Here is a 17,035-nt window from a genome sequence, read left to right on the forward strand (position 1 = left end):
TATAGTGACATAAATCATAAAAAAGAAAAACATGCAATGTGGGATTCTTTGATTCATCTGATCATTTTTTTTAAAAATGAATAAAGTGGCATTAATATACAGTATATGCAACACATTTCAAGCGCCCACTTTATTTACAACCTCTCCTGTCCACTCCTCTCGGCTCTGTGTAAACAGATTTTCAGTGAATATTTGTCACATGACTCTTTGTCTCAGCAGAATCATTCATGGCCTCACAGTGTTGTTGAGGAGCAGAATTTCATTTCATGTTTTTAACAGGATCTAGTTTTTTGGTGATTTTTTTCAATGAGACATGGCTGTTAATACAGTTTCATCTGAGCGTTTTATGGGCAATCTTTTAAAGAAAACATACATTTCAGGGGTTCAGACGTTAACAAAACAATACACTGTAGTTTATGTTGAAGTGGGGGGAAAATATCCATTGAAAAAGTTGTCTTGTTTGTCTGTGATTGATATATGAAGGCAATTATTGCATTGGCAACACTCTAATACCTGTAAGCAGCAAGGTGACACACAGAGACCAGTCCGCTCTAATGAGATTAAAGCAACAGTGTTGAAGCAGTTCATTGAGCGTCATGCACCTGCTCCATCAGCTGCCTGAGGATTCGCTGTGTGTCTTTGTGTCTTTGGAGAACTGTCTGCTAGTTATTAATCCACTGTATCTGCTCTGTTTGTCCTCAGATATTGATGAGTGTGCGACCCAGATGCATTACTGCCAGTCCAACACAGCGTGTGTCAACCTGCCCGGCAGCCATCGCTGCGACTGTCTGCCAGGCTTCATCAGAGTGGACGAATACTCCTGCACCGGTACGTCTGCATGCATGCAAACACGCTGACTCGTCAGGTCGTATTACATAATGAGACACAGTCGTAGTGTAGTAGTTTTTCTCACTTTTAATTTAATCTTTTTAATAAGAAGTAGAGCAAATACAGGATATCTATGCAGGGGGTGTTTGACATTTCACATTCCAATTCACATTGGACTTGAATTGCTATTACTTTTTTAACATACTACTAACTGAAAATAAGAACTGGTGTTCCTACCCTGGTTTGGGCAACTTTGAGTGTTGCTCTCCCACATCCAGGACCTTGTAGGACTCCAGGAATACTTTTGACTAGAAGGAATCAACAAATCTAAATAGCATGAATCTAAATAATTTTTTCAGTAACATTCATGTTCCAGAGGACCAGTTTAATAATCCATTTTGATTGAATAGCATCATCATTTAAATTTCACATGCATGGGGGAAAAAAGGCCACAAAAGTGCCTTCATGTAAAACACGTTTTCATTTTCAGCAGTCTCAGCTTTGCTTTTTGTTTAGTGCTAATTAGCAAATGTCAGGATGCCAACATGCTAAAACCAAAATGTGAAGATGGTGCAAAAAACTTGAGGCTGAAGTATGTGAGATTAGTCACGGATAAACACACACACACACACACACACACACACACTCCTGCAGGCTTTTGCCTCACGGAGATAATAATAATATTAATAAAGACATTTACTGCATTCAACTCTGTTTTAAACATTTATTGGCATACTAAAGTTTCATAATCCACATCCAGAATATGTAACGGCTGAATACTTCCAACTTGTTATGATCTGTAAACTTAGTCAGGCAAAAGTTGTTTCCTGTCCGTCTGTGATGTGGGGGTCATTAGTTGAGGGTTTAATGTGAACATTATATTGTGTTTGGCAGCACATGAAAAGGAAAAAAAAGTTTTACTGCACGTTCTGACCATAACTATTATATAGCTGGGATGTAAAGCTGCAGACCCTGCATATATAAGATCATATACAGCTTATTTTATCCCAAGCCAGACTGTTGAAGTCCTGCATACGCTGCCAATATCAATACCGTTAAAAACTGTTCTGAAAAATACTTTGAGATGAGTTCTGTCTCATTGCATGTCCCATTCACGGTATGTCACAGACTTGATCAGGGCTTAGACTGCAAGTACTAAAAGTGCACATTTATATTCATCCATTGTTTATAAGCACGTTAGCTCACGTTAGCATTTAGCTTAATGAACCCATGTGTCTAAATAATGCCTCACAGAGATGCTATCCTAGACTTTTTAGCAGTGGTAGAAAAAGTATTAAAATCCCTTACTTAAGTAAAAGTGATAATACTGCACTGTAAAATACTCAACTACAAGTAAAAGTCCTGCATTCAAAACTTACTGAAGTAAAAGTACAAAAGTATCAGCATCAAAATGTACTTTAAGTATCAAAAGTAAAAGTACTCGTTATGCAGAATGATCTATGACATATATTCCAAATATATTATTGGATTATTTGGATTGATGCATTTATGTAAGCAGCATTTTCATTTTGTAAAAATAGAGCTACTAGATAGAACTACTTATTTTACTGTTATGAGATTTAATTAAAAAAAAAAAACTCTAATCATATTAAATCAATCATGTTTTTTATGTTAAATCTTGACCTTAAAATAACTAAAGCTGTCAACTAAATATATTTGAGTAAAACAGTAATACAGTATTTGCCTCAAAAATACTGAAATAAAGTACAAGTACCTCAAAGATGTTCTTAAGTACAGTACTTGAGTAAATGTACTTTGTTACATTCCATCACTGCTTTTTAGTCTGGTACAACAGGGAATTAAACCATTTTTATACCCACCATGACAACACTGTTTTATTCCCATTAAAACAGTGTTGTCACAGTTTCGGCAATTAATAAGTAAAGTACCTCACAATTGTACAAACATCTAGTACTTGAGTTAATATTCTTCCTCTCCACCTTTTCATAAAAATGAGTTGCAGTTTTCATGCCGATTCCTAAATGTGTTGGAAAACAGCAGCTTCGCTCACCTGCAGGCCACATGGTTCTCCAATTATGATGCTCTTTAGTTTCCTGGAATGAAAGTATGTAGTGAAATTAAAGGTTGGGAGAATTGCATTTGATCAGACAAGAATACTGGCCGCCATTCAGTTTCTTAATTGCTTGTCAGTTCAGCTCTACCTTGTCGGAGCTGAATGTCATGTGGGCCAAGTATGGAAACAATTTTCCCAACATATTTTCCATCTAAGTTTATCTCTGTGGCTTAAGCCATTCCTCGACATACAGTACACTGACACCTGTTCTGGTTTATGGTGTTTTTCCTGGGAAGGGGTTTAAAGCAACATTTTTTCTCAAGAGTGAATAGGATGTGCTTGGTTGCTGCGTTTCTCCGGAGAAGTGTTCTTTAATTAGCTCAGAGTTGGCAGCCACGCAGGGACAAGGATCCATAGACAATCAATCTATTTTGCAGCTTGTAAACTGTCCTGGCTGCTGACTGGGAGCCCTAGGAGCCTGCTCTACATCTGCTGGGAGAGATAAATCCTCTCTCTGTCTCCTTTTCCCTCTGCCTGCTTCTCCTCCAGCCTCTTCTCCTGGGCTTTCAGAACCTCCGCATGAATGTAACACAGCGTTAGCAGTCATGGCGCCGGGAGGCGACTGCTCGTATTTCACAATGCTAACACGATTGCGCATTAGCTTCTGTAATTGGTGCATTGTGCTAAAATCTGTATTGTTTTGCTTCATTGTGTCTGGATGTGGAAAGGTTTGTGGTAATGATATTGCTTTTGCTGCATTAAGCAGGACACACACAGACACAGCAGAGGCCAGTCTCTGGTTTCTCTGGTTTTCTTGTTCTATCAAGCGATTAGCTAGGACAGAGTTCACTCAGGATTATTATGTTTTAAAGTAGTTGATGTCCCTTTGATCTGCAACATTATCTCCTCAAATATGTTCCAAACAACCTACTGTGGCTGCTATGAATCGGTCAAGCTAGCAGAAAATAAATATGAATATCTTGAAAAGATTTTAGCCATACTAATCATCAGTGATTCGTATGCTGTACAATACATTTAGTGTTTATATGCTTTATATAGGGAAGAGTATGTAATGGTAGCCTGAACAGAGCCTGGAGGCATATACTGTAGTTGCCTGATCCTATTATAACACCCACTGTACCTTTTGGGGTTAGTCTGCCTGGATTAAAACAAATGGATTGTTCATACCCTTACAACGGATTTGGACATACTGTTTTTTTAAGGATTTTTTTGACTACCACGCTGCTTTGCACTGTTTTTTTAAGGTTCCAGTTTTATAGACTGTTGTGCATTGTAACTGGACTACTTTTAACACTAAACTTTTTTTACAAACCACATTTACTGAAAAAATATTGCGCTGTAGCATCTCTAGCTTTTCATTACCTTTCATTCAGAAATTGGGTAGTTGGTCGGCCTTGGTGAAGGAAGTATAATGCCTTTTACTTAACTAAAGTCAGCAACACCAGTTGAATACCAGAGTTATTACAGTATCAGCAAATAATACATCAACATACTGCAGAATGATCTCTTTCATACTGTTGAAATATTGGATATTATTACTTCTGCCAAAGAGCCTATGCCCAGTTTGGTTTGTTTGTTGGTTTATTTCTCTCAGCAGGATTCAGAAATACTGGCCTGATTTTCATCAAACTTGGTGGAAGGGTGGAGCGTAGGCCACAGAAGAACCCATAACAGTTTGGAGCAGATCCAAATCATGGGGCAGATGCATGAACTGTTTTCACATCAGTTAAGATTGCAAGATAGGGCATGGCCTTATTGGAGGTCTGCACTCTCCAAACGCCCTTCTAATCACTTGTGCACAGCTTTTTGTAAAAGAGTTGACCAATGTTTGGCATGTGCAGTCTTAACCTGCAATGCAAGTAGTAGCTATTTTGCCAGACAATGGTAGTGGAATAAAAAGTTCAATGTTTCCCTCTGAAATATTGCAGTCATACCAAAAAGCATGAATGCTCCATAAACATGTAAGCACTTCAAAGTTGTGAGAGGGAGGTTTGTCAGACACCTTTGTCAAAGCTTGCTGTTTTTTGCACAAAAGCTCTTTACATTTTCTGAAGGATTGTCCATGTTGTATTGTTGTTTTCTGTGAACACACAATGCAGGTTCCAAGTGTTTCATGTTTGCCACTCAGCAGGTAGTGACTGTACCGTAGCATCATGCACATGTCCTCAGTTAGATGTAAAGAATTCACCTGAATTGTTACAATCCAGCAGAGCTGAGATAAAACACGGGGACAGCAGGAGAAATGTGTTTGATGACAATCACTGACAGCACTGTTTGTGTTTGTTCCATGCCTTTTAGCTTCAGGCCAGCGTTTGTGCGTGTACTGTACGTGTGTCTCTGTGGACATCAGACAGCTCTTGGCTTTGTCCACCCACAAACTTACCTTACATCTCCGTGGGCACCATACAAATTTACCCTCATATTACAGTCTGAGCGGATCCTTCCTCAGAGGAATAAAATGTCACCTATCGCGGCTTTTACACGACACATCATGTATCACCTCTTGCATTGGACATCCTCTGCCTCGTCTCTCTCTCTCTCTCTCTCTCTCTCTCTCTCTCTCTCTCTCTCTCTTTCAATCTGTCTCTGCTGCCTGGCGGAGGAGCCTGTCTTTTGTGAAGACAGCTCCCTGTAAACAATAGGAGGCTGCGGTAATTGTGGTTCCACTTGATTTCACCTCTGTGGAAGCAGCCATGCAGCTCTGGGGGAAACAGGGGACGGACGGAGGGAGGAAGAGAGGTGGCAGGAAGTGTGACGTTCCATATCTCCGCTTCTCAAAATGCCACAGAGCTGTCGCCACAGCCGAGCTCAGGCAGCCCAAAAGAGTTTGCTGTTAGTCCAGGACGACTTTATCTTTTTAGTTGTTGTTCAAAATAACATTCGGTGCCCTCATTTAAAGGACATTTGAGACTGATTTTGTGTACATATTGAGTTGAAAGGTATGGAAAAGCTTTACTGGCTTTAGGTTAATGTACAGATGGGGACATTTATCCATTATTTTCAAGAAGAAAATGTGGATTATTATAAAGCTCTTATTCCTTTTTGCTAAAGTGTAGGTGATACCAGTGTTAACATTCAGTCTTCATGGTGCAAAAAGAAACAGTTTGGAATAACTAGACCCTGTTAAAAACATTAAATTATGCACTCCTCAGCGACACCTCTAAAGCCATGATTGATTCTGCTGAGATGAATGGTCACATGACATATCAGACAGAACTGCAGGCTATTTACACAGAGCTGAGAGGAGTGGACAGGTTGAAAAATGAAAATAGTTCAATATGTATGGCATGTGAAGACCCAGTTTGTTTTTCCAATAGTCAAGACACTTGTGGGCACTTGGAAAAGTGTTGTATATATAGATCTTTAAATGCTGTTCAAAATAACATTGGGTGGCCTCATTTAAAGGACATTTGATGCTAATTTTGTGTACATATTGAGTTTAAAGGAATGGAAAAGCTTTACTGGCTTTAGGTTAGTATACAGACAGGGACATTCATCCATTATTTTCATTATGGAGCTCTGAAGCTCTGACTCCAGTTTGCTAAAGTGTAAGTAATACCGATGTTTACACTTGGTCTTTATGGTGCAGTGCAAGCAGAACCAACTGATTTTCCCTGTGGAAGGTCATTATGATCTCTGACTTCATGTGTTCTTTCTCATAGAAAGAAACTGTGAAAACAGGCCTTATTGTCAGAATTTTAACTTTCCGACAGTCCTTGAATGGATCATATGTTACAAAAGTTTCAATTAGAAAAAATAACCAAAACAGAGCTAACAAATTTGATATTATTGATATATATTCTATCAAAAATTACTTTATTATACATGTCTAATTTAAAACATTGCCAAAAAGAAACAGTTTGGAATAACTAGACCCTGTTAAAAAACATTAAATTCTGCACTCCTCAGTGACACTCAAGCCATGATTGATTCTGCTGTGGTGAATGGTCATGTGAAAAATCTGACAAAACTTCAGGCTGTTTACACAGAGCTGAGAGGAGAGGACAGGATAGGAGAGGTTGTAAAAATGAAATAGTACAATAAGTATAACATGTGAAGACCCAGTTTGTTTTTCCAATAGTCATGACGCGTCCCCATGTGGATATATAAATCTTTATATGATGTTCAACATTGGGTGCCCTCATTTCAAAGGACATTTTAGACTGCTTTTGTGTACATATTGAGTTTAAGGAAATAGAAAAGCTTACTGGCTTTAGGTTAGTATACAGACAGGGACATTTATCCATTATTTTCAAGAGGATAATGTGAATTATTGTAAAGCTCTGGCTCCGTTTTGCTAAAGTGTCGGTGATACCGATGTTTACACTTTATGGTGCAGTGCAAGTAGAACCAAGTGATTTCCCCCGTGGAAGGTCATTATGATCTCTGACTCCATGTGTTGGTGGATAATAGTTGTCTGCCATAGGTAATTGTGGAAATGGTTGTCCAACTCCCACTGTGTACTTATCTTATGATCTCTGGGTTTTAGAGGAATTGTTTTCTACATTAAGCAGGCGCTGATAAGGCTCACAGTTACAGATTAAACCGCTGGAATGAGAGGTTTAAGGTCTTTCCTTTCTCTCGGCTGCGTCCTGTATATAAACTCTGACTGCAGGTTCAGCTCAGGCCTGCAGATAAAGTGTAGTATAGCCATTTTTGAAATGAATTCTTCGTCTCTTAGAAGCTGCAGCTTTGCACACTGTATGACTGGGTGAAGACACTGAACCTCTCTAATAGTTTAAAGAGATCACTGACTGCCAAGCTGCAGCTTTTACTCTCTGGTGGTCTCAAGACACTCTAAGAACTCATACATTTTAACATTATATTGTCAAGGCAATATTATTGGCTGGTGGTATTCTATCACAAACATATTGGTATTGACTGATTGTTTTACATTTTAAATTGTATTGACTGACAGAATTTTAGCACAAAAACGTTTTGTTTTGGTCTGTTGATGACACTTACTTTTATTTAATTCAAATGATATATGCTGTGCTTGAGTAAAACTCAGCTTTTTTGCTTTATTGAAATAATGACCTCGTTTTTACCACTTAGAAAGACTTGGAAATGTAGACTCTAACGAACAACTGTTTGCTCTCATCCTAGATTCATAACTGTAATAGTTGATAGTCCAACTATAAGATATCCCTCTCTGTTCAATGTATCCTCAACAACAGTTTGTGTGGTATAGAAAACTTGTGCACAAAGGTTCATATGATAGCCTTAATTATGGAATAAGACTTTCGTATTTAACATTGTGAAATGGTCACATGCTTGTTGTTTCAAAGACATTGAAAAGTGAAACTAATTGGTTAGGGTTAGGCACCAAAAGTACTTTAAGGTTAGGGGAAATGAACAGGAATAACTACTTCAATACATAACTACTGGAGGCGTCCATAGTTGACGTAAAAAGGAACTTCACATATCTACATATGGAGGTTTTTATTTGTCCTAATTTAAAATATCATTGACTTTTGGTTTAACCGGGAAAGGTAGATGTGGGTCTCCAGGGCTACAGTTCTGTGTTTGTCTGACCCGTACATTATCTGTCCCATTCACCCTATAAAGGGACTTAATTTATGTATTATTGTGCACTACAGTGATTGCAGAACAAGTGAAGACATGAATAGCAGAGACAAGAAGCCAAGTAATTTATAATAAGAAAAACCAAAAACTAATTATGACAACGGTATATGAAATAAAATTAAGTATAACAACCCAAACACCATCAAAAATAAATAAATAAATAATCAAAGCAAAAGAAAAGACACAAATAAGCAAGAATAAAATAATAATAATAATAATAATAATAATAATAATAGTATATTGTATTTGTAGGTGCCTTGTTATCACTCAAGGTCAGTGTAAGAGTCAAATTTACAAAAACAAAACAAAAAAAATTAATTGATAACAATAATAATTGAACAACATAGTGAACAGAATGAGAATGTAATATGTGATTTTTAGGTATAATATGCCAGTTTCAACATTTTAACATTATATTGTGAAGCCAATAATTTGGCTGATGGTATTCTATCACAAACATATTGTTACTGACTGATTGTTGGCTTATGTACACATAGAGTTTCAGCAGGAAAAAGTTTTATTTTTATCTGTTGTTGACCCTTACTTTTAATAAATTTAAATGTAATAATCACAATCGAATGAAAAAAACCCAAAATGTTTATTATTTAAAGGTCTGCCTTTATTTATGACGACTAATTTTATCATTTCCTCCCCATCATAATTACGATGGCCACTGTGGCTCACAGTTACATGTGTTATTTAATAATTGCAGTTATTTTCATAGCTATAACTTCCGGTGACTGAGAACACTCTGCCCTGTTATTTTATAATATACTTATCTTAATTAATGTAATAAATGTAAAGTCATTGCCTGAACAGGAAAATAACAATCAATAAATAATTTGATCGTTTTGTTTTACTTCTATGGATCTACTGAAATTAGGCTTTAATTAATATCATTAGTCTGCTCACTTACAGCTCCCGTATTGTTCCTCCGGCTGACTTTAACACATGATGGTACTTTAAGTGTATTGATTGAATTGAGCAGATTTAAGTGTTTGCTTTCAGTCGGCTAATCCTTCATTCAGACAGCAGCCACGTCACGTGCTGCTGCTTTGCTTCCTTTAATATATGTTTCTCTCCTCTCCTCAACTGCACTCTGCTGATCAATACTTGACTTCTTATTTTCTTATCAAGCTGTTTCTGATAGACAATAAGCTCTGGCTCTGCTGTGTCTGACCAAAAGAAGCTGCCATTAATTTCATGCATCAGTTGCTACATATATTCACCAAAATTCTAGCATTGGGAAAGGCTGCATCCCCCCTCAAGACACATTATATGTTTAATGAAAATTTAATCAAATCCAATTCCAATTATACATGTAATGAATGTGGAGCTCAGGTGTGACGAGCCGGGAAACCTTGGCAACCCTCCCTGTATACATTAACTCTTCAAAAATGGAGGTCACGCTGTCAGGCTGGCTCGGCACCAGCCAATTTAATAAGCCCATCAAACACAGTTTGGAAAAGAGACAGATAAGTTTTCCTTAGTCCTCACTTTCATCCATTTGTAATTGGCTCTGAGAAGCTGCTGTTTATATTTAGCTTCTCCATAAAGGTTTGATGTAAGGAGGGTTTCTTCCTGCTCATCAGCGTCAGACTGAACAACCATGCAGCGTGATGTCTGTCCTCATGTTACTCTTCTTCTCTCTAAGCTTTGTCTTTTCTTCCCACGATGCATTGTTCCCTTGACTGAATCCACATGGGGACGCGTGTAATAATAATAATACACTGTGGCTATGGGATGGATGTTAACTGACAGAGCACATTAATGGAACATGCTTTCATTAATGTGAATTGCAGCTTAAGCATCTTTATTGCCGTGAGCTGTATATTTCATTGGGTAGTAAATGAATTGTAGTACCTCTGCTACACAGAGCTACACAGAGGAGATATGAACTGGGTGTTCAGGATGCTATAAAGCAAACCGAGCGCTAATGCCACCAAAGAAACAACTCTAATTTATGATGTAAATGAGAATACTTGCAGCATGGTGAGAAGCATTTATGCTTTAACACCTCTGGAAAAGTATGTTTTCTTTAAAGGAAAAAAAAAAGTTTTAATTTCTTATAGAAAGAAACTGTGAAAACAGCCATTTTCATAAGAATTTGAACTTTCCGACAGTCCTCGAACGGGTCATCGGTTACAAAACTTTACCTTAGAGAAAGTAACCAAAATGAATGCCTCATTTAAAACGTTGCCAAAATAAATTGTTTGGAATAACTAGATCCTGTAAAAAAACATTAAATTTTGCTCCTCAGAATCACTGTGAAGCCATGATTGATTCTGCTCAAATAAATTGTCATGAGACAAATATTCACTGAAAATCTGTTTGCACAGAGCAGAGAGTAGAGGACAGGGGTGGCTGGAAACATGACAATACTTACAACTTACAATATGTATAGCATGTGAAAACCCAACTTGTTTTTCCAATATTAATGAGTTAAATCCAATTTTAAAAAATCACAGAAATTGAAGTTGCGTTTTCTTTTTTTATGATTTCTGACATTATAACTGTGTTATTCTGCACAAAAGACATTATTGAGTTGTCCGTACTTCTAGCTATGGTTGTGCTGGTTCCATAGAGCAGCAGGATTTTATGTATTGCAGTGAAATACAAGGCCACAGCGAGTAAAAAAAGAGCACACCTTGGGCGTTCAGAGGGTTGAAGCGCTTCATGTTAATGATATCCTCTGGTGGATTTTCCTGCTTTCCTGCCCCCTTTTTTTGCTAAAATGTGCTTATTTTCCATCCTAATCCTTATAAATAAGGTGCCATCACCTGTAAACATCTGTGCTTTGATGCTTGGGTCAATGGTAGGCATATTGTGAAGCACTTTGGTATTTAAAGTGTGTCAATAATTCAGTCTATTTGCTATTTTTTTTTTTTTTTTTAATCTGGAGGAGAAATAAAAAAAATGTTGAAAATGTGGTGTTATAAGTGATATTGTTTTGCACACAGTTTAATTTGGGGCAGTTATAGTCTCAGCAGCAGCTTGTTGCCACCCACCATTTCTGTCAATTCAAGTCCCCATACCTTCATAAGTGCCTTCCAAAATGACCCACATGACCCGTACAAAAACTGCTCATATATACCGTCCCTCTACAGTTGAAGTGGGTATAATTAATGTTTATATTACAATGGATCACATAACGTTCTGTATGTGAAAGCGGTTGCTCATAATATCAAACCCACACAGTATTATCACCCCACTATGCGCTTCCCCTCAGCTCCAAGCATTTGAGCATCTTTCAGTTTATTGGTTTGTTTTGTGGCTCGCAACTTTATTGTTTTGGTTCACTCTCACCGCTCATATCAGCGCTGTGCAGGCAGCTGTTTTCAGTGGAAAACCCATAACCCCATTGTACACTACCTGTCAAGTACCAAACATCAGACAGACAAAGTTATTGGACGGCATAGCGGAGCATTGAGCTGCTAAAGACACTGATATGTTTCCCAGGAGCTGGTGGATTCCAAAACAGAGCAAAAAGGAGAGTGAATACATTCATTCGGTCTCCAGATACACGTCTTTCAAAATGAATGCTTTTCATGAGACTGGTCAATGTTTACTGCTTATTACTGCTGGCACAAAGTTAGGAAAACATTTAAGTTTAAGGAAAGATTGTCTTTATTTAGAGGAACCACATCGACTGTTGGTGGAAAGAGAATGCTCACTCCTGTTCTCCAGTGTCAGATCTCGCATACTTGATCTATCCTGCATAGTTCTTACAGTAGATTGCGATCAATCAATCTCCACTTTGGAGAGCACAAAGAAATACCAGCACGGAAGCTTAGTACCGATGTGGATGGCGGCAACAGCAATACATAGATTCAGAGGACAGATAGTAGCTTTACTTCCCCCTGTATAAACTTAAACTGCATGTTATGATGGTATAGTGAACATACAGTACATTGCTTAGCTTCAGTGCTGGTATTTCTGCCTTCTTCTCCAAACTGGATGCATGCTAAATTCAATCTAGGTATTACGCTCACTATGGACAAAAAATTTAAACTTTCCCTTTAAGATTCAAAATACATGACCTTGTATTTTTAATAGTATAAATTATACTGCAAAAAAATAAAGGAAAAAGGGAAATAGATCTGGATCATTAAAGGATTATACATGTCCTTTAATCCACATTGCCCTTTGCAATAAGCCCTTTAGACCTGTTTTGTTTCATAAAATCTTAATGATGAAATCTTCTGATTTCTGAGCACACACACATACACACACACACACGACTTGCATGCAGCATTATTGAAAAGCAGCTGTGTAGGGTTGAATAAATTGACTCGGGGGTCAGAATAAAACAGCATTCTGAACTCCGGGTGGATTACAGCGGGAAATGCAAAAATTTTTCTACAACTAATTTTATGGAAACCCATGTCCTCCAGGCTAAATGCTATGACAGGCAATCAATATTTTTCCCCCCGTGACACGGAACAGATCTCTGCTGAGCTCACATCACGTCAAGGTGAGCAGCAAGGCCGAGGCAGAAAGTGAGCATGACGACTTTGCGTTGGCACAAAAAAAAAAGACGAAACAGAAAAAATCCTGCCGTGCTCCGTTCTTTTTTATGGGCTTGTCACTGGTCATTAAATTCCACATTACTGAAGTGTTCTGCTTGACATTATTGAACAAGGCGACGGCTAAAGAGATGAGGACATGTTTTAGAAATTTATTATGCAAAGTTAAAGTGAATCATGAGGTGTTGGTTTTACTCCTAAATCCCCTAATACACACAGCTTTTGTTAAGTTTTAGAGAGCATTTAGAAAAAAAAACCTTCTGGGAAAAAAGAACAGAAGACAGATGAAATATGAGGAAGCAAATGTCTGCAGACATATCTTTGACATGAACAACACTGACTTTGGTTTAGTTCATCTTTGACATGAAAAACGTAATGTGAAGTGACATCACCGATCCACTTTGAGTAAATTATGTGTGATGAGAGAACGGAACAGGAAACAGGAAAAAAGACAAGTATAAATAGGCATCAAATAAAAGAGTATGTGTTGTGTTGTGTGGAGTCACTGCTGCTGCTGCTGCTGCTGCTGCTGCAGTATTTACTGGCTGGTAGAGAGACAGAGCTTTTAAAAGCTCAAGACAGATGCCACTCAATCAGCTGACTGGCCCTCAAAAGCACACAACATTAGAGTTGGTGCACACTTATTTTCAGCAGTGATGAAAGAAGTATACTCAAGTAAAAGTACTAATAATACCACACTGTGAAATTACTCCACTACAAGTAAAAGTTTTCATTATGCAGATTGTTAAATATATTCTAAATATATTTTTAGATTATTTGTATTGATGAATTTTGTAATGATAAGGCTAATTTTAAGTGCTTAATACACTGTTGTAAGGTTTAATTTACAAACATGTTTCACTTTAAATGTATCATGTTTTTTTATGTTAAATCTCAACCTGGAAAGTAACTCATGCTGTCAGCTAAATGTAGTGGAGTAAAACGTACAATATTTGCTTAAAAATGTTCTATAAAGTTACATAAAATGAAAATATTCAAGTAAAGTACAAGTACCTCAAAACTTAAAGTACTTGAGTAAATGTACTTAGTTACATTCCACTACTGATTTTCAGCTGTCTTTACAAAAGTAGTTCAGCTCACATATCTCACAAAAAGTCTGTCTTCTGAATCAAACAAACCAACTCAAAACAAACTCCCTGAATAAGGTGCAGAATATAAAACCTCTGTCGTCAGTATGTACTGAAGTAATTTGTTTGCTGATACACACCCAGCAGTCTACAATATGTCATAATTTGTTAGTTTTATCCTCCACACTGTGCACAATTTCACACCAGGTCAGAGCTACTTATATTGTATATGTTTGAAGGCATTTAGCTGCCTGTCTTATGTGTGTAAGTGTGAGAAAAAACAGTCCAGAAAGCTTTAAACTTTAGACTGTGAGCATGAAGGGCAAGTGGAAGTCAAGAGCCATAAATCAGACAGCAGTGGGAAAGAATGAAACAAGTTTGGTAAAGATAATAAAACATGAATTCTGCAGAGGTTGTCATTGCCTTCCGTAAGGCTTCCTGTGAACATTTTCTGATCTGTCAATCTGCACTCACACAACTTTGCAAAAACCATGAAAAATGGCTGTTTCTTATTCTTTTAGGGCTTACAGCAAAATGTGCATAAATCTGAGCGGTCAGATGATTAATGGGAGAGGAGAGAAGAAGTCCTACTACACAAAACTTTATTCGATTTAGGGCATTTCTCAAATCTTAACTGTTATTTCTGTTATATTGGATAACTTTAATGCTTTTGGCCTTGAAAAAGTTATTTAAATGAGAGCATTGAAGAAGTTTGGAGGGGAGGACATTTGAAAGTTGACAAAGGAACACATAACTAAACACTGATATTTTGTAAGGACACATAAAAGTCAAAAGTTCGGAAACAATCACATAATTTTTTAACCATGTATTCCATGTTGCCATGTATGTCTATTTTATCAGTTTCCATGCTGTTTGTAGTAAAATATTCATCCTAAAAGGAACTGCAACTATCTAATAGATGTGGTGTAGTATTATTTTCCCTCTGAAATGCAGTGCAGTAGAAATGTAAAATTGCAGAAACAATTCCACTGAAGTACCCTATCTGAGCTAACAAACTTCTCGGCTTTAGATTTTACGTAGGAGTTTAATTGAGACTGAACATGAAGTGCATTTCACAGACAGCATGATTTATGCCAAATCCAGGTGAGGACATGAGTGGACACAAATCATTAGCTCTCTGCAGTGCAAATGGAGGCCAATAGTTGACCGTGCATTTTAAATGTTTATTTTGAGCTAAATATATTAGCATTTATCCAGAGGCTTTGTGACACCAACAGAAACAAAACTCTAATTTAAAGAGACAAGAACTAGTATTTACTGTCAGTAAAGTCACCAGGAAAATGTCATTTGTACAAATAAAGTAAGTTAAGAAAAAAAATAAACATTTTCAATCTGGAGCACCTTGTGTGGAGAATGTGTCAATTGTATGCACTGTAGGGGATCTACTGCTCACTACTAACCTGATAGGAAACAGTGATTTCAGACACAGCGCTAGCTCCGACCTGCCCTCATTAGTGAGGAATATATAGTTTTAGCCATTCTGCAAAATTGAGTCATCCTTCTGCTCCTCCTATTACCAGTGGTGGAATGTAACTAAGTACATTTACTCAAGTACTGTACTATAGCACAGTTTTGAGGTACATTACTTGAGTATTTCCATTTTATGTAACTTTTTACCTTTACTTAACTTTTTACTCCACCACATTTACCTGACAGCTTTAGGTACTTTATAGGTCGAGATTTAACATAAAACATGATCAATTTATCGTGATTAGGCATTTTTTTTAAATAAAAGTTTATAACAGTATATTTAGTAGTTCAAATGAGCCCTATCTTTGCAAAATTTAAACACTGCTTACATAAATGCATCAATAATAATAATCTAATAGCATATTTAGAATATATAAAATAATCTGAGTGGGGCCTTTCTGAATACCAAGTACCTGTACTTTTAATACTTAAAGTACATTTTGATGCCGGTACTTTTGTATTTTTTCTTCAGTAAGTTTTGAATGCAGGACTTTTACTTGTAGTGGAGTAATTTCACAGTGTGGTATTAGTACTTTTACTTAAGTAAGGGATTTGAATACTTTTTCCTGCCTATTACCTCAGTTTCTTCGGTGTGTTGACGCTGCAGAAACTGTGACTGTCCATGGTCCTGATGATCAGTCATTACGCATCATTAGCCCGGCACTTTGGGGGGGTCACCTCAACATGTCCAGACCTGACACCACATCACTCTCTAATCATCACTAATTAAACCAAACCTGACAGAGACGGGCAGCATGCTCTCACAGAGGCTGTTGTTATCTCCAGGAGAATCCCTCAGCTCACTCCTGTCAGTGTAAGAACTTTACAGTGACGGTGTCATTCATCACTTTGTTAAGTTATTGAATTGTCGTTAAAAAAACAGCTAGATCTTATCAATCTCTGATGGTTAATACCATGCATTAATTATTCTGTGAAAGCTGTAATTTGACTTTTGGTTTAAACCACAACCATGTCTGTCCTTCAGTCTGAATGAAGAAAGAGAGAGATAATACAGAAAACGACATCTCCATACATCTCTACTAATACAAGTTCTTGTACAATCGTTAGTAGAAAAGAAAGAGAGTAGTGCACCCCTCAAACACACAGAAGCTCTTTACATGTTGATTGATTTCACTCTTCAGTCTTGCACCTACTGACTTGGCTGGAGTGCTTTTAAATGCATGAGGCAGAAAGGCCCCTCAGGTCCTCCGGCTGGAGCTTTGTAGTCGTTCTGAAGTGGAGGACAAAACCCTTTGGTGAGGCAGCTTTTAGCTTTTATGCATTGTGCTGTTGGAACAATCCTTCTGGGAATCTGACCCAAGTTTAAAGTGTTGTTGTCCTAAAACGTAAGCTTTAAACTCACCTTTCTCACTTGTCTTTTGACTGGAATTTGGCATATTGACTTCATTATTATTGACTCATTTATTGTTTCTACTTATTTTATTTCACATTTTCACATT

The 17,035-nt window shown here is 37.3% G+C and overlaps 1 protein-coding gene across 1 annotated transcript in view; it reads left to right on the forward strand.

Annotated features, from left to right (window-relative positions):
- LOC131982823 (protein kinase C-binding protein NELL1-like) overlaps positions 1–17,035 on the forward strand; it is a 306,508-nt gene that overhangs the window by 211,129 nt on the left and 78,344 nt on the right. The window contains exon 13 of the mRNA XM_059347448.1: positions 703–828. Within this exon, the coding sequence (XP_059203431.1) occupies positions 703–828 (126 nt within the window). The remainder of the gene's footprint in view (positions 1–702; positions 829–17,035) is intronic.

Source organism: Centropristis striata, chromosome 2 (assembly GCF_030273125.1).
Source record: "Centropristis striata isolate RG_2023a ecotype Rhode Island chromosome 2, C.striata_1.0, whole genome shotgun sequence".
NCBI classification, from domain to species: domain Eukaryota; kingdom Metazoa; phylum Chordata; class Actinopteri; order Perciformes; family Serranidae; genus Centropristis; species Centropristis striata.